We start from the raw sequence: 19,365 nt of genomic DNA, 5'->3' as shown, positions 1-19,365 counted from the left end.
CTCTTAAAATCACATGGTAATGTATGCTGTAAATTTAACTAGAGTGGAAATGCCATACTTTTAAGAGCTTCCAAATGGAGATGAAATGAAGACATTTTCAGAAGTATTGAATGCAACAATGATGGATGTTAAGATTCTGTGGATGAGTGAATGAAAATGAGTTAATTTAGGCCTCTTCATCTAGATTATCCTGTGATCTTATAAATTTGCACTCTTCTTTGCTTGCAGCACAACATAAAGAGTGGGATACTAGGCATTCATGCACATGAGCTTTGACAATCAAAGGGTAAATGTGTCATTATCAATTATACAACATAAAGAAAATGATTTCTATTTTTCAAATTCATTTCTTCATAGGGTATGGACCTTTCTGTGAATGCCAGCATTTATCACCCATCCATAAATGCTTTGGAGTCACACCTAGTCCAGACTGCATTAAGAAGGCAAATTTCTTTCTCAGAAAGGCAATGGTGATCAGATGGGTTTTACAACAATCTACAAGATTCAAAGTTCATGCTTAACCTTTAAAAATTATCAAATTATCTTTACTTAGTAAACATATGTGCCCCTGCTATCAGGATGGGATTCAATTTGTAATTGGAACAGTAACCCAGGGCTCTGGCTGCTAGTCAAGTAGCTTAACTGCATCTGTACAGTTTGGTCATAATGACAAATTGACATCCATTACACAGACTACAAGTCTTTCACACATTACATGAGAAATAATGAATTTACAACTGTTTTCCAGAGCACAAAACGAAACAATCATTTTACCACCACTTTGTAGTTTACAGTTAGCAAATTGATATTTTTACAAAATCTAAGGCAGAACAACAGAAACAAATTTAACAAGTGAAGGAAGGATTCCTACCTGATGGATGAAAGGACACTTGGTTGCCAGGATGAGGGCCTGCGTCAAATGATAGCATTATTGCTACTTTCCGCACATCCCAAAGCTTTAGTATTCCATATGAGTCACAGGAAACAATTGTATCACCCTGCCAGGTAAACATAGAGATGTTTGTTTTTGCAACAGGTAAAGCTACAAATAATATATCCCATCTTTGCTGACTTCCAAAACATTATACAAAATTAAAATAAGTTATGTATGTTATCCCAATAGCCTGAAGTCACAGCAGAGTTAATTCTCTGATGTTCAATGCAGGCCATAAAGCAAATTGAGGAAATGTAACCGAGCAGTTTTGTAAAATGTGGTGCAGACTTACTAATGCTTATCTGCATTAATGCAGGTCAATAATCACCTTCAGATATTTGTTACATATGTAATGCAACAGGTTGTTCATACCTATGTAACGGTGATGCTGCTAAAACAAGCTTTTTTATTGTACCTGTACCTTATCATATTTGTGCATTTGATAAAAACTCAACTTGACATATTTCATTTAAGCCACTCACATCCCTTACATCCTTCCCAATCTACTTTTCTTGAAATTTCTTTCTTCTTGGTGTAAATTCTCCTTCTAGGTTTCCACATTAACTAATTCAACTTCACTATTGGTAAGCATATTCAGAATGAAAATATTACTCCTAAAATGTCTTACTAGATTTATTAATGACTCTATTATAATCATGGCTTCTTTTTTTGGACTTCACATAAGTGGATTTCTAAGGAGACACAAAAGACTGCAGATGCTGGAATCAGAAGCAACAAACAGTTTGCTGGAAGAATTTAGTAGGTCAAGAGGCATCTATGGGAAGAAAGGTATTGTCAATGTTTTGGATCAAAATCCTGCCCAAATGAACGACAATTTCTGACCATGGGCCCTGATACAGGGTTTCAATCCAAAACATCGACAATTCATTTCCTTCCCAAATGCTGCTTACCTGCTGAATCATTTTAATTGTTCATTGTACTGGATTTCTGAATCCTCAGTTAGCCTTCCTGTTTCTAGTGAAAAGTTCTATAATTTGGTTTTGGGATTACTTATTCATTGATATATTTTCACAAGTAGAACATGTTCTAATCATTATTACAATCCTGCATTAAATCATTTGCTAAAAGTATTCACTGCAATCTCACAGGTAAAATATAAAATAAAAATTAAAAATATAACTGCAGAAGATGGAAATCTGAAATTCCATTACTGAGTTCAATTACCAACTATGTGTAAACAAGCAATGAACTTTATGGGAAGTAATGCAAGTTTATGCATTAAGGTATCTCACATCGGAGGGACCATTTATTAGACAACTTTGACTTTCCTGGCCACTTCTAGGCAAGGCCTTGGTAAATATTAGCACTGTACCAAAGATGAAATGAAGTTATGTAACCCATGATCTGGTTCACGAAGTCTAAATGCACCAAGGGAGAGGCTAAACATAAAGATTGGCCTTCCGATTTACCTCAGAGGAATGTGAAATGTGTAAAATGTTCTTTATTAACAAATTTACTAACTAGTAGTAAGTACGATTGTTTCATTTACTTACTACTGGTCACTATTTATGATTAACCTGCATGTACAGCCAAATACATGGCTTGATTCAACAGGGCCAGAAGCTAGAATCTATTGAAATTACAAAATAAATAAAAAGCACTTAGCTGAAACTTCCTGTACTGGCATTCTTCCTCCACAAAAGTAAACAAACAGCTCTAATTTTACTCACCCTATTCCCAAAGACTTCTATCCACTTTTTCATCCATCTATTTTAAATGTTAACATCTTTATCAGAATCATTGGTAATACGTTTCATAGCCTCTGTGCAATAGAGAGAAGCTGTTACTAGTGCCTTTCCATTCCCCAAGCTTTCATAATATTTGAATATTCTGCTTTTCTAACATATAAACATTTATTTTTCTCTATTCTTTCGGCACCCATTGCATATAACAAAACCCTGCTTGTGAAGAGATATGGCTGTTCAGCTATTGCTTCACAAAATGCTGATTCTCAGCTTAGAATTCCAGCCATCTACTATCATTTAAATCTTATGTACTGATCAGACTGGTTAGAAAGGGTAAAACCCTGCATCCTTGTGAAGATCACTATGGGATTGGTTGCTACCTTTTAATAATTGAAATGCATGGGATAGCATCAAATAGGAAATTTCATATGCTTGTAGCAAAGGTACTTTCACTGTTCTTGGTGCCTTAAATCTATGTTTAGCACACATTAGCAATAGTAGTGTGGAGGCTGAAATCCTGGAAGTGAGAGAGCTGTTTTTCTGATAAGTGCACTGTGGAGCTAACTATGGATAATGTTACCCTAAGTTGGGTATTGTGCAAAGAGTTAATGATCTTGTGTCTTTAAGGAAAGGCACAACACAATAGACTTCTGCATTAAGATGCAAAGTGAAATAATTCAAAATTCAAAGTTCAAAGTAAATTTATCATCAAAGTATATATCTATCACCATATACAACCCTGAAATTCTATTTTCTTGTGGGCATACTCAATAAATCTATTGAATAATAACCGTAACAGAATCAATGAAAGACTGACCAATTTGTGCATTCAACTGAAGTATAGAAGACAACAAACTGTGCTAATACAAAAAGAAAGTAGTAATAGTAACAACAACAACAATAATAATAAGCAATTAATATTGAGACCATGAGATGAAGAGTCCTTGAAAGTGAGTCCATTAGTTGTGGGAACATTTCAATGATGGGATAAGTGAAACTGAGTGAAGTTATCTCCATTGGTTCAAGAGCCTGATGGTTGAGGGGTGTTAACTGTTCCTGAACCTGGTGGTGTGAGTCCTGATGCTCCTGTACCTTCTTCCTGATGCCAGTAGCGTGAGGAGAGCATGTCTTGGGTAGTGGGATTCCCTAACAATGGATGCTGCTTTCCTGTGGCAGCATTTTATGTAGATATGCTCAGTGGTGGTGATGGACTTTTTGTAGGTGTCTCCATTCAAAGGCATTAGTGATTCCATACCAGGCTGTAATGCAGCCAGTCAAAATACTCACCACTCCACATCTATAGAAGTTAGTCAAAGTTTTAGATGTCATGCCTAATCTCCACAAACTTCTAAGGAAGTAAAGACACTGCCATGCTTTTTTTGTAATTGCACTTATGTGCTGGGCCCAGGACAGGTTCGCTGAAATATTAACACTGAGGAATTTGCAGTTGCTAATCCTCTCCCCGTCTGATCCTCCAATGAGGACTGGTACATGCACCTCTGGTTTCTTTCTTCATTGAAAACTATGGTACTATATCTAACAAAGTTATGAGGAGTGTTTCTTTAAAACACATGATGCTGGTAGGAAATATCAAACATTTAAGGAATAAATGCAAGAACTATAACAGTTATACATATGTTTCTGGTGTGTGAAAAAATACAAGAGGAAATGTGACCAAGGAGCTTAGGAGGATTAATGGTGCCTAACAGCGGCTCCCTTGCTTGCATCTTCGGAAATAACTCTATTTCTATCTTTAATATCTTTATTTTTCCCTTTCAGGGTTAATTTGAAGACCCTGACCCGGAGTTACATGATGACTACGGTTCTTAATGGGATCCACTCTCAGGGTTTCATTACTGGCCGTTATTTGGCATGCCAAGGGCTCGGCCTAAGAGCTCAGCTTGCCTTCGGAGGACCCAGATCTTGTGGCTCTGGAGATGGGCAGATTGAAGGTCAGTGTCTGGGCAGATCGAAGGTCAGTGTCTGGGCAGATTGAAGTTCAGTGTCTGGGCAGATCAATGTGTCGTGGGGGATGGAAGATCTAAGGCTGTTTGCCCAGAGACCTGAGGTCTTTGGGCACAGAGCTCCGAAAAAGCGACACAATGGACTTTTAACATCATAAACCAGTGAGTTGTTTGTTATGTCTCCCTTCTTGCTGTGAAACGGAGACTCCTCTTTCTCCCTTATTAGAGAGAGAGAGAGCCTGTGGTATGTCGAATACCAGGTGAACAAGTAGTCTTTGGAGTACTACAAGTCTGTGTCTTTGCTGTTGCTTTGCTCAGACTTGAGTGCTCGGTGGCAGGTGCTGATGCTTTTTTTGCTGGTGGGGGGGATTGTTGCTTTGCTGCTGCTTACGCATAGGAGGGGGCTGGGGGAGCTTTGGGGTTCTAACATTTAACTGTCATTCATCCTTTGGAGCACTCCTCTGTTTTCATGGATGGTTGTGAAGAGAAAGCATTTCAGGATGTATATTGTATTTATTTCTCTGACATTAAATGTACCTTTGAATCTTTGAAACCATAACTAAGAAATCTAAAGAAAGTCATATGGCAGAAAGCAGTAACATGACTGGAGTTTGGAGCAATGGGAACTCAGACAAAAAAAATCATTGCTTTTTGAACACAAACACATGCAACTGATACTATTTCAAAACTGTTCGTTCTAAGCATGGTGTAGTGTCTAATGGCCACACAAATGCATGCGACTGACCCTAGTTAGAAACTTCGGCAACAGTATCCTGTCCCAATTAAGCAGCATAGTGTTCCAAACAAGCCAAGCTTGTTAATATTAAAACAGCAAAGGCACCAAGCAGGCTACTTTCTCAATAAGTTTTGATTCTTCAAGAGTTGTTGCAAATAAACGGCTGCCTCGATTAACTGATGGCCCAATTAACCGAAATCCACTGTTCATCAAGTGTTCTTATAGTCCTTTCCATTAACTTGCATGTCTTACCAGAATATGGCTTTGCAAAATGCATAACCTCATGCTGGTCTGGATTAAATTCCATCTGTCACTTGTCTACTTAACTTTCCAGCTGATGTATTGCCTGCTGTATCCATAGACAGCCATTTTTACTATCTACAACTTCATTAATTTTCATTTTGTCTGCTGACTTATTATTCAGACCAGCTATATTCTCATCCAACCAAGTTATATGTATATTTTACAAACAAGAAAGCTTTCTGTGTGATACACCATTTGTTAAGATTTCCATTCAGAAATATCACTCATCAACCACTACTCTCTATGGTCCAACGTTCAGGCAATTCTGGATCCAGTTTGCCAACGCATATTGGATCCCTCATGTCTTAATGCTCTGGATTAAACTACAATACAGAACCTTATACAAATCTTTATTAAAGTTCATGTAAACTACATGTATCCAGCTGCCTTCATCAGTTTTCTTATTTACCTCCACAAAAAAACTAATCAGATTTGTATGGTGTGAAACTATACTGATACAAAATCATACTGACACATCCAATCAGCCCCTGCATTTTTTTTAAATGAACATAACACTTATCCCTCCAAATCTTTCCTAACAGTTTCACTGCCAAGAGTATAAAGCTCACTGGATTGTAGTTTCAAGAGGATAGCTGGGGAGAGGGTGGCACCATTCCAGGATAATGGAGTTGGGGAACCTTTGCTTGGATGTAAAGGATGTGAGTGAGGCCCTTAATGAGTACTTATCTCAGTATTTACCAAGGAGAAGGATGTGGAGGATAGAGAGATGCTGAGATTATTAATATGCTTTTTTTTCTTTTTTCCTTTTTTAAAAATTTTTTTTTCTTTAACCCTCCCCCCCTTAACCCTTATCTAAAGAAAGAAAAAAAAAGAAAGAAAAGAAAGATTGCCTGGATATCGGAGGATCCCCACATGCTCCATGGAGTTCAAAATAATTTTGATATTTATTTTCACTTTCCCCAATTTACTATAATTTTATCTTCAAAGGACCTATGTATCTAATCCTATCTTTTGTAAGTATGGGGACCAAATTTTCAAAAATGTATCATATTCATTTCTTAGATTATACATAATTTTTTCAAGTGGAATACAACTATGTATTTCATTATTCCAACGATCCATAGTTAAATTTAAATCAGATTTCCAAGTAACTGCAATAACGTTTTTGGCTACTGCCAATGCAATTTTTATAAATTTTTTCTGATACTTATTCAATTTAAATTTCATTATTGTCCCTTCAATGTCTCCTAATAAAAATAATAATGGACTACGTGGGAGTTGTACTCCAATAATTTGTTCCAGTAAAAGTCTTAAATTAATCCAAAATGGTTGAATTTTAAAACAAGACCAAGTAGAATGTAAAAAAGTACCAATTTCCTGTTTACATCGAAAACATTGGTCAGACATATTTGAATTTAATCTATTTATTTTCTGTGGTGTTATATATAATTGATGTAAAAAATTATATTGTATTAATCTAAGTCAAACATTTATTGTATTTCTCATACTATCAGAACATAATCTTGACCAATTTTTTCCATCAATTTTAACATTCAGATCAGATTCCCATTTTTGTCTTGATTTATGAATTCCTAATTTAATTGTCTGCTTTTGAATCAAATTATACATACAAGATGTAAATTTTTTAATTTTTCCTTTCTGAATTAATATTTCTATTTCACTAGGTTTTGGCATCAACATTGTTTGTCCCAGCTTTTCTCGTAAATAGGCTTTTAATTGAAAATAACAGAAAAGAGTGTTATTTGATATTTTATATTTATTTTTTAATTGATCAAACGACATCAATATACCTCCTTCAAAACAGTCACCTATATATTTAATCCCCTTTTGAAACCAATTATGTAAAAGTTTATTATCCATTGTAAAAGGAATAAGCCAGATTATTAATATGCTGGGGCATTTTGAAATAAGGGAGAAGGTAGTGTTAGGTCTTTTAAAGAGCATTAAGGTGGATGAATTCTCAGAGCCTATTGGGATATACCCCAGCTTACTGAGAGAGGCAAGTGAAGAGCTTGCTGGGGCCTTGACTAATATCATCACGTCCTTTTCAGCCAGAGGCAAGGTCCTGGAGGACTCGTCAGCAGCTAATGTCGTTCCACTGTTCAAGAAGGGAACCAGGGATAATCTTGGAAACTGTAGACCGATGAATCTCATGTCAGTGGTGGGGAAGTTATTGGACGGAATTATTAGGGATAGGATTGATGAACATTTGGAAAACCATGGCTTAATTAGGGAGAGCCAGCATGGCTTTGTGCAAGGTAACTCACGTCTAACCAACTTGATAGAGTTTTTTGCTGAGGTGATGAGGGTGATCGATAAAAGTAGAGCTGTGAATGTTGTCTACATGGATTTCAGTAATGCATTTGAAACATCTCTCCAGAAGATTAAGCATGTGATCCCTGGGGAATTGGCAATTTGGATTCAGAACTGGATTGCCCATAGAAGACACAGAGGGTGGTGGTTGAAGGGACTTATTCTTATTCCACAGTAATCTGTATGGTCCCAATATTGTCTGCTGTTTCTGATGTACATAAATGACCTGGATTAAAATATAGATGGGTGGGGGGAGATTAGTAAGTTTGCAGATAATATAAAGACTGGTGATGTTATGAACAGCACAGATGACCGGCAAAGAATACAACAGAAACAGATCAATTGCAGATAAGGCATATGGAGTTTATCCCAGCCAAATGTGAAGTGCTGCACATTGGTAGGTCAAATGTAAAGACACAGCACACTGTTAAGGGCAAGAGCTTTAAAAGTGTTGATGAGCAGGGCTACACAGGTTGATAGGGTGGTTAAGAATGCATATAGCATGCTTGCTTTTAGTAGTTGAGCCACTGAGTTCAAAGGTCAGGAAGTTGCAGCTTTATAAAACTATAGTTAGGCTGCATTTGGACTATTGCAAACATTTCTAGTTGCCCCATTATAGGAAGTATGTCAAGGCTTCAAGGAAAGTGTAGAAGAGGTTTATCAGGACGCTGCCTGAATTAGAGGGCAAAAGACATTGGACAAACTTAGGTTGATTTCCCTGGAGTGACAGAGGCCGAACGGAGATCTGATAGAGGTTTATAAGATTGTGAGAGGCATACAAGGAGTAGACAGACAATACTTTTTCCCCAGGTTGAAATGTTGATTACCAAAGGACATTCAATTAGTGTGAGAGGAGGCAATTTTAAAGGAGATGTGAGGGGCAAGTTTTATTTTTTACACAGAGGTTGGTAGGTGTCTGGAATGCATTACCTGGGGTAGTGGTAGAGGCATATACAGTATGTTAGGGACTTTTAAGAGATGTTTAGATGGGTATATAAATGTGAGGAGGATGATGGAATATGGACAATGTATAGGTAGAAGAGATCAGTTTAGTTAGGCATTTGGTGACTAATTGCTTTGGCACAACATTGTGGGCTGAAGGATCTGTTCCTGTGCTGTTCTGTTCCAATGTATAATGCTCTATGTTCTAATTCCCAAGGCCCTTTTTGAATTATAAAACCTCATTAGTTTTCCTTCAAGCTTCTGCGACCTCATGTGTTGGCTAATGAAAATGCAAAAACTCTGTCAGAGCCCCAACAACCTCTTCCTTTGCCTACTTCAGCATCCTTGGATAGATCCCATCAGGCCGTGGATATTTATCAATCCTATTAACCCTACTGTGTGCCAATATTCCTATGGTCCTTTCTGATACTGACATGCTCCAGAATATCAGCCTTTGCCATCTCTTCATACTCTAGCTCCATGTCTTTCTCCCTGGTGAAAATTATTCCTTTAGGACCTCATTCATATCCACATGTAGATTACCCCTTTTGGTCTGTGAGGCAACCTACTCCTTCCTTAGCTTCTGTCTTGCTTCTAATGTACACAAAATACTTTAGAGTTTTCCTTTATCTTACTTAACTTTGCCATGGACAATCCCAAAAGTTGCAAAAAGAGGAGGGTTGGGCATGGAGCTAGCGATCCCATCCTGTAACGACCCAGAACTACAGATACGCTGACAGAAGCTCCAAGGGCCTCACCCCTGGGAGAGGAGAGATCTCTGCCGAGAAGGTGTAACAGGATGGTCTACACCTGGGGACAATTTGAGAGAGGCTAGCCCAGAACAGAGGATTCTGTTGAGCTGTTCTAGGCAGCCCAAGCTCCAGTAGGGGTGATATGTTTAACAGATACTTTATCTTACTGGCTAAGATCATTGCATGGCCCCTTTTCATTCTCCTACTTTCTTTCTTGTTCTCTTCTATATTCTCTATATACTTCAAAGGACTTGTTAGATACTGATTTCCTATAGCTGACATACACTTTTTTTCTTTTTGCTGATCAGACCTTAGTTTACTTTACAGAGACACACTGACTCTGAAATATTACTATCTTACTTTTGAAAGCCTCAGTTATCAGATGTTTTCCCCCAAGCAGCTGCTCCCAATACTCATCCACCAGGTCCTGTCATTCGCTATTGAAATTTGCTTTCTCGAGGAGCAACCTGGCGTTTTTCCATGACTACTTTGACGTTTACTGAACTTGTTCATCATCCCCAGATGGTTCTTGAATTTATTTTAATACCAGGTGCTTCACAGGTGAGCTGAGAATGTGGATCAGCCTATGAGGATGATATTATGATATCATATTACATATGATGGGCACCATGGTAGTGTAGCGGTTAATGCAACACTATTACAGCTTGGGATGTTTTGGTGTTTGGAGTTCTATTCCGGCACCAATCTGGAAGAAGATTCTGTATGTCATCCCCGTGTGGGTTTTCCCCGGGAACTCCGGTTTCCTCTCACAGTCCAAAGATGTAAATCAGTAGGTTAATAGGTCAATGTAAATTGTCCTTTGATTTGATTAGGGTTAATCAGTGTTGTGGGGGTGCAGGGGTGGTGTGGCTTGAAGGACTGAAAGGGCCTAATTCCATGTTGTATTGCTAAATAGGTAATAAACAAACAAACAAACAAATAAATAAATAATGTTGCAGTCATGGAAATGTGATCGAGGAAAGGGGAGGTCAGCTTAATATCATGGAATACAAATGTTTTAGTCCCTCAGCTTATCCATTGTACCTTTTAGGAACCTTGTATTAAAATAAATACAATTAAACCCTACCAACCCTCTCATGCTTCCCCTCTTGCCTTGTTGGCTCCTCTTGTTATGTATTAATGTATATTTTGACCCTTACGGGTTGCTGTCAACCTTCCCAGTGTGTTACATACTAAACGTATTGTGAGAGGGCACTCTGGGTGGATGAGTTACAAGTAAAATAAACAGCTGCACGTTTGTCCCTCACCTCTCTGTCTCTCGTGTGTGTTATTCACGGCCACCCAGCTACCCAGTACCACAAACATAGCAACTGGTGACTAAGTGACAGGTCCTCACACGATATTTATTGTTTTATTCCCTTCAGCAAGAAAAGTCCATGTGCAATTCCGGAAGAGTACCGCTGTGTAATATGGGTGAGCGAAAAGAAATGGCTGCAGGAAGCATGGTGGCTGAAGAATCCGAGGGGAGTGAAGAAGAATGGGGAGTTTTAATAAAATAAATAAGGGTGTGAGAGAGAGAGAGGGATAGGACTAGTTAGCTTCTATGGAATGTGATTGTGTTTGAAAATGGTGATAATATTTGGAAGAATGGGGCAGTATGACAAAATGACAGAGCAATGGAGTTCGTATACTGAAAGATTTGAATTTTTTTGCACTGGTAAACCAAATTTCAAATGATATTTGTGGGCTCCAACTTTTTTGACTATGATGGGTGCAGCACTTTTAATTTATTACGCAGTCCAGTGCAACCTGCTAAGCCTGCTGATAAACCTTATGGGGACATAATTAACATCTTAAAGAACCACTATTCAACTAAACCTTTGATTATTGCTGAGAGGTTTAGATTTCATAAAAGGAATGAAAAGCAAGGAAAGTCTATTTCAAAGTTTGTGGTGCTGAAGCAATTGCCTGAACACTGAGTTTGGACAGTCACTGAATGACACATTAGGTGATCGATGCATATCTGGTCTGCCATTGAAGCAATTCGGAAATGTTTGCTTACGGAGAACAGACTAACATTACCGAGGCAATTGAAATTAGTACATCTATGGAGATGGCAGCTAAAGATGCACAGCTATTAAGCACATCTTCCCAAGCTCAAGAAGTTTCTACTGACATTAAGAATAAGACACCTATGGGCAATCAATGTTACCATTGTGGCAAAACTGGGCACTCAGCAAAAGAATGCTGGTATAAAGATTTAGATTGTCGAAGCTGTGACAAAAAGGAACACATTGAATGCACAAGGAAAAGTAAAAAGACACTGTCAAAAACACCGTAATAAAGAAAAATGACTTTTGGAAAAACAAAACGAAGCATGTGAACAAGAGGAGCATACTGAGGACAGACTGAGTGACTCTCACTCTGTGGTTGAGGAAGCCTTGTATGTTTTATCTGTTTCAAGACACAAAGATAGCTACTGGGAGACTCTGCAGTTGGATGGGGCTACAATGACGATGTAGGTGGATGTGGGTGTTGCAGTATAGCTGATGCCAAAGAGTTTACAAGGAGAAATTACAACATCTCATTCTAGAAGGGGCACGGAACACTTTAAAGTCTTACACTGGTGAGGTTAAAAAAGAAAGGATTCAGTGCTTTCTCAGTGCATATGATGAATAAGCTCTTCTCAGGCATCCAGCTGGGTACTAGTATCGATTTTAACCAATGTTTTGATGACAAATTCTGCCACCTTCATCAGGAATGATGCCTAAACATGTGTAGTCCAGTGGTACATATGTCCCATCGTCCATTCCACCTGAACGGGTAGTCCTCATCCAATCGGGTTTCTGTTGTCCCACCTTGTTTACAATCAAGTTCCAGTTCTTACTTAGAGCAAGCTCTCATCTTTATTAAAGTACTTTTTTCTCCAGTTTTTCTCTAGTTCTCTGGTGGGGTTGTTCCAATGAGGGGAGAAGTACATGTCACAGAGGAGAATAGGAAGAGAAAGAAACTTCCACTGCATATTGTTAAAAGTAGTTATTGTTATGTTTTGTAACTCCAAAACATAAAAATTAATTGAAAGTAAAACAATAGGAGTCAGGAAATAACTCATGTATGTTCAGTTTGACTTTAAGCAAGATATGCATTTATAACATGGTGGTGTGATGACAAATGCATCATACACGTGTGTGTACATATATATATATACACACACACACACACACACATATATATGTACAGTATACTATTTAAGAAATTACTGTATAGACATCTATAGCATAGTAAATTTTAAATTGCCCCATTCAGGCCTAAAGATTGAATTGCTTTCTTACTCCTGTGGGATAACGGCTTTCCTGACCAAGGGTGTCATCCTGCTTGGCAGGAGACTTGTGGCTGTGAAATAATCTCCGGTTCTGGGCCCTCCTAAGTGGTGGCTGTAGCTGCCTCTGGGTCTGCAGCAAGTGGTTTTCTGGCAGCTCTGGACACCTTTCTGTTGAATGTGTTGGCATCCCAAACAGAGTAAAGCAAGCTTCTCTGGACAAGGTGGATCATACTGTGTGAGTACAGTGTCTGATGTTACCATTTCCTTTACCTTTTGGAAAGCCATCTCACAATGCTTTCCTCCAGAAAGGTTTCCAAAAGTATCCTCCATCCTGGGCAGAGGTTGTTCATCTACTTTCAGTTCTGTATTGAGGGTGAATTTAAAATTGTCACAGACCCTGATAGACACATTCTTCTTGGCTATTGGGACCACTGGCATTGCCTATGGACTTAGAAACATGGAAATATAGAAAACGAATGGCACAATACAGGCCCTTCGGCCCACAATGCTGTGCCGAACATGTACTTATTTCAGAAATTACCTAGTTACCCATAGCCCTCTATTTTTCTAAGCTCCATGTGCCAATCCAGGAAAAACACCCTATCATATCCACCTCCACCATTGCCGCTGGCAGCCCATTCCACGCACTCACCACTCTTTGCGTAAAAAAACTTACCCCAACATCTCCTCTGTACCTACTTCCAAGCACCTTAAAACTGTGTCCTCTCATGCTAGCCATTTCAGCCCTGGGAAAAAGCCTCTGACTATCCACACAATCATGCCTCTCATCATCTTATACACCTCTATCAGGTCACCTCTCATCCTCCGTCACTCCAAGGAGAAAAGGCAGAGTTCATTCAACCTATTCTCGTAAGGCATGCTCCACAATCCAGGCAACATCTTTGTATATCTCCTCTGCGCCCTTTCTATGGTTTCCACATCCTTCCTGTAGTGAGGCGACCAGAACTGAGCACAGTACTCCAAGTGGGGTCTGACCAGGGTCCTATACAGCTGTAACGTTACCTCTCTGCTCTTGAACTCAGTCCCACAGTTGATGAAGGTCTGTTTAAAATTTCCTCATCACTGTTGTTATGTTTTGTAACTCCAAAACATAAGATTAATGGAAAGAAAAACAAAGGAGCTGGGAGATATCTTGCGTACATTTGTTCTTACTTTAGAGGAGTGCACACATATCATGTGGTAGTGTGATGACGAACACCCATTCACGTATTTTTACATACAACCCATAAAGAATTATTTAAACAAATTATGCTTAAACAAATGACACATTTACAATATTACTCAAATATTACTGAAATACTAAATACACAACATTTATGCAGTGGTTCTGGGTCACTTGTTGGAGGAGCAGCTCAAATTGAACTGGCACAAAGTGCACTTGATTGGTGGAAGCACTCTTCAACAAGAGGTATTGAAGAAAAATACAGAAGTATTCAATGGAGAACTGGGTAGGATGAAAGGAATCACTGTAAATTGGCTGCTAAGCCCAACCCAGCACCCGTATGCCTGAAGGCAAGACCTGCCCTCAAACCAAAGGTAGAGGCTGAATTAGAAAGGCTGTTCCAGAGTAAGGTTTTGGAACCAGTGTGTGTAAGTAGTTGGACAGCTCCAATGGTTCCTGTCCTAAAAAGGGATGGGTCTTTAAGGCTTGGTGGTGATTTCAAGGTCACCGTTAACCTAGTTGTTATGACTGAACAACACTTTCTTCCCCTCTTTGATGACTTTTTGCAGGATTGTCTGGAGGACAGCCATTTAGCAGGATTGACTTGTGTCAAGTGCACTTGCAGGTGCATGTAGAGCCAGAGTGACAGGAACTATTGTTCAGAGTGACACTCAAAGGAATGTTCAGGTACTAAAGGCTTCCGTTTGGCACTTTTTCAGTGAGCAATGGATCAGATTGTGAGCGGGTTGCCAGGTGCAATGCTATTTGGATGACTTACTCATTACTGGGAAAAATGAGCATGAGCACCTACAAAACCTGGACGTTACGCTTTTAATTTTCAATTGAATATTTGGGGCATGTGATCAACAATTCAGGGCACCAAAGGTGAAGGCAATTGTGAAGGTTCCATTACCATGGAATGCAAGTCAATTAAGATCTTTCTTGGGACTACTAACATACTATGCAAAGTTTGTTCCTAATCTAGCTGGCATGCTGAAACCACTTCATGAGCTTTTAAATAAATCAACATACTGGACAGCTTGCTGTGAAGAGGCTTTTGAAAAGGCTAGAACAGCTTTGTCACAATCTGAAATAGTCACACACTTCAACCTACAGTTGGCTTGTGATGCATCACCCTATGGTGTCGGGGCAGATATCTCACACATCATGCCATTGTGTGAAGAACGTCTAATCACTTTCAGATCAAGGGCATTAGCCCTTTGGTCCTCTTCAGTCGACAATTTGCACTACTAAAAGATCATTGCCGCCTTGACATCAATTTCTGGTCCACGAGCGGGCTAGTCAAATGCAACATTGGGCTTTGTTACATCTGCACATCAGTACAATATTAAATATAGAAGGTCTGAGCACCATTCGAATGCTGCTGGACTATCCAGACTTCTCTTAGCTGTTAATGCTCTAGTGCCATCTCAGAAAGAGATCTTTTACTTCAAGGAAGTACCAGCAGCTCTGATAACTGCAGCACAAGTCCAGAGGCACCCATGTACTGACCTTGTTCTATCTAAAGTGGTAGACATGGTAACTCAGGAATGGAAAGGAGAGCTAACCATTGAACTAGAGGCTCGATGGAAGGTGCTCACAGTCCAAGCAGGATGTTTAGTATGGTGTCATTTCTCCACCATTAAGAAAGCAAGTGCTTGACAGCTATTTCTGGTGGCCAGGACTAGATGTACCCATTGAAGTGAAGGCCAAAGCATGTTCCCATTCTCAGTGAGTGAGAAATGTTCCTCAATTTACTCCTTTCCATCCATGCAAATGGCCTGAAGAACCATGTGCAGGTGATTTTGGAGGACCTGTAGAAGGCCACATGCTCTTAGTCATAGTGGATACACACAGCAATTAGCCCGAGGTTGCCATCATTAAGACCACTACATCTGAAAAATGCAATGAGGAGCTATGTTCCATCTTTATCTGTTTTGGGCTTCCTCAACAGCTTGTAAGTGACAATGGCCCACAACTCCTGTCTGGAGAGTTCAAGGCATATATGGAAGCAAACAGTATTCAACACATCAACTCAGTACTACATCATCCAACCACTAATGGCCTTGCTGAACGATTTGTACATACAATGAAACAAGCCTGCAACACTTCAGTGGGAAGTGGATCCCTCAACCAGTGTCTTAGCACTATTTTGCTCACATACTGCAACAAACTTTATGCCACCATCAAAATGGCTCCAGCCACTGTAGGGAAGAAAAACAGTTTCGTGCTTAGCTTGACTTGGTGAGACCAAAACACAAAGCAGATTGTGCTAAATGAACAGAAAACGCAAGCAGAGAGATGCACCTGTTATGATCCCAGCCCCCTCCTTTGTGAGACTCGCCAGAGCCCTAGTGAAGGGGGGGTCAATGACCCAAAAGAAGAGAGAGATACGTGCGGTGTCCCTCATTTCACGGCGAGGCAAAAGCTGGCGACTGTGGTCATTGTCTCGTGGAGACACCTTTGTGAATTGGGAACTGTACTACATGTATACCCTCAGGGCAACGTGGGTGGAGAGATGGAGAGAGATTGCATCATCCCAACCTGATTGACATCTGAGACCCCGTGAGTTCAGATAAAAGAGGGGTTGTAAAGATGGCCCCCCCAGACGCACCAGAAGACACGCTAGAAATCCTGCGACAGCGTTTAATAGCGACAGCCAGTGGGGGGGGTTCGTGTGCGTCTTTTCCTTGCCTGGGATTGGCGACCTCAGCACGAAAGAACGGCTTTAGCTACTGGAGAGGCCACAAGTGAACGGCTACCCCCCAACGAGACTCCGACGGATCGAACTCCTAAAGGTTGGAAAAAACCCGCCGGGTAACTGTTTCATTCAATCTCTATCTCTCTCTCTCTAACAAAAAGTGCACCACCGCGACACCCCAGAAGACGGCAGCTGGTGGAACTGCAGTGAACGCAAGAGACTTTTAGATATACAGCGGACAATATATACCTTACCCCTAGACAACGATAGAGCTTATTTCTTATTGATTATTACTATACCTGCGCTTTAGATTGAGTATTGACGATGTATGTTATCTGAATGTTTGTATTAACCTTACTTTTGTGCCCCTTTATAAATAAAAACGTTTAAAAATGGTACCATCAGACTTTAGCGGACCTCTCTATCTTTGCTGGTAAGTGATCCAGTTACGGGATACGTAACAACGTGGGACCTCGTCTCGAGATTTGAAACCAAATTGGGAGGGCAGTGAATTGGGTTTGTAAGTCAAAAAATTTGGATCTGGTATGCGGGTAGCCAGACGGGAAACCAGCAAAGATGGACGTGGATGAATTTATGAAAAACCCGACTGTGGAGGCGCTAGAGGCGGCCACCAAATCAGACTTGTTAAATTTGGCGAAGGGATTGGACCTCACAGAAGTGAGGTCATCCATGAAAAAGCGGGAGGTGCGAGGGGCCATAACTCGGTATTACATTGGGAAGAATGTGTTCGAAGCTGAGGTATTGGAAAATATCCCTGAAAAAGTATCAGCTCGTGGGATGGATCAGCTAGAGTTGGAGAAATTAAGGTTGGAACATGAATTTAAAATAAAGCAGCTGGAAGCGACTGAGAGAGAGAGAGAGAACGGGACCAGGAGCTCCAACTAAAGGGGTTAGAGATGAAAAAAGAGCAGGACCAAGCTGAAAAGCAAAGACAGCATGAAATTCAGCTAAAAGAGCAGGAACAAGCTGAAAAGCAAAGACAGCATTAAATTCAGCTAAAAGAGCTAGAAGTAGCCGAGAACGAGAGGGAACGAGCTGAAAGGCAAAGAGAGTATGAGGAGAGACGAGAACAGAGGGAACATGACTTGGAGATGGAGAAGTTAAAGAAAGAGCGAAGAGATCTAGGGTTAGATCGAGACGAGAGGTTTAATGTTAGTCGGGAGTTGAGGGTAGTACCTCCATTCGAAGAGTCGGATGTTGATAGTTATTTCTTGCTTTTTGAAAAGGTGGCAGTAAATCAAAAGTGGCCCAAAGAGCAGTGGGTGGCGTTGTTACAAAGTGTGTTAAAGGGGAAGGCACAACGAGCATATGCGGCCTTGGCTGTCGAGGAAGGGGAAGCGGAGAATTATGCCAAAGTAAAGGAGGCCATTCTCCGGAGTTACGAGCTAGTACCTGAAGCGTATAGACAAAGGTTCAGAAATTTACAGAAAGGGTGGAATCAAACGTATACCGAGCTAGCCTATGAAAAGGGTGTGCTCTTGGACCGTTGGTGTGCCGCAGAACAGGTGGATGGGGATTATGGGCGTATCAGGGAGTTATTTCTGATTGAGGAATTAAAAGGGTGTGTTCCGGAGGAGATCCGGATGTATTTGAATGAGAAGGCGAATAAGTCCATCTCAGAAATTGCTCGGTTCGCAGATGAATATGCCCTAACCCACAGGATAAAATTTTCCTCGCCAAAAGGTTACCTGAGAGACCGTTGGAACGGTAGGGAAAGTCCGCCGGCTGAGGCAGAGGTCCCACCGGGAGCTAGTGGTAAGGTTGAGGGGGAAAGGCCAGGCGGCCCGAGATTTCCGGGCTTGACCTGTTTTAATTGTGGGAAGGGAGGACATATTGCCTCTAGGTGCTTTGCTCCGAGAAAGGAGCCAGAAAAAGGGAAAGCAGCGGTCCCTATCGGGTGTGCCGTGGTAATCAGTAAATCGACAAGAGAGCCCCAGGTAGGCAGAGTACGAGAAGAGTCAGAGACTTGGCTGTCACCTGGAACCGTGTCCGTGAAGGGGGGAGACCCACCCATTCCCGTCCGAATCTGGCGAGACACCGGGGCGCAGCTGTCGTTGATCCGCCGTGAGATACTAGATTTCGGTCGGAGAAGGGGAGTGGTCGCCGTGAAGGGGATAGGTACAAGAATAGAAATGGTGCCCCTACATCAGGTAATTATGGATTGTGAACTGGTATCTGGACCAGTCGAAATAGGGGTGCCATCAGAATTCCCGAGAACTGACGCGGACGTTCTCCTCGGAAATGATTTAGCCGGGGGGCAGGTTTGGACAAGGGTGACACGGCTCAAACAGCCTGTGAGGATTGCAGCCCCACCCCTCGCATCTCCAGTCTGTACCACAGGCGCGAGCATTCGTAGCCTGTCGAGAAAGGCAGCTGAGAAAGCGAGCAGTTTAAATCTGGCCAGTATTGATTTGGCTGAGACGGTCCTACCGACCCTGTACCATGAGAGTTCTGAGGGTGGTAAACCGAAGAGTAGTAAAGTGAAAGGGGCTAAGGGAGAGGAGCTAGAACTGCCCTTAGCGAAGAGAAAGGTCCTAGAGGTAGG

General features: G+C 40.7%; 1 protein-coding gene across 2 annotated transcripts in view; it reads right to left on the bottom strand.

The window, feature by feature from the left end:
- The window catches only part of spag16 (sperm associated antigen 16), a 773,550-nt gene that overhangs the window by 201,653 nt on the left and 552,532 nt on the right, over positions 1 to 19,365 (bottom strand). For both annotated transcript variants that reach the window (XM_073046458.1, XM_073046459.1), the window contains one exon: positions 872 to 998. In XM_073046458.1, coding sequence (XP_072902559.1) covers positions 872 to 998 — 127 coding nt within the window. The remainder of the gene's footprint in view (positions 1 to 871; positions 999 to 19,365) is intronic.

Source organism: Hemitrygon akajei, chromosome 5 (assembly GCF_048418815.1).
Source record: "Hemitrygon akajei chromosome 5, sHemAka1.3, whole genome shotgun sequence".
Taxonomy (NCBI): domain Eukaryota; kingdom Metazoa; phylum Chordata; class Chondrichthyes; order Myliobatiformes; family Dasyatidae; genus Hemitrygon; species Hemitrygon akajei.
Note: the sequence above shows the minus strand (reverse complement) of the source record. Positions and strands in the feature narration are given on the sequence as shown.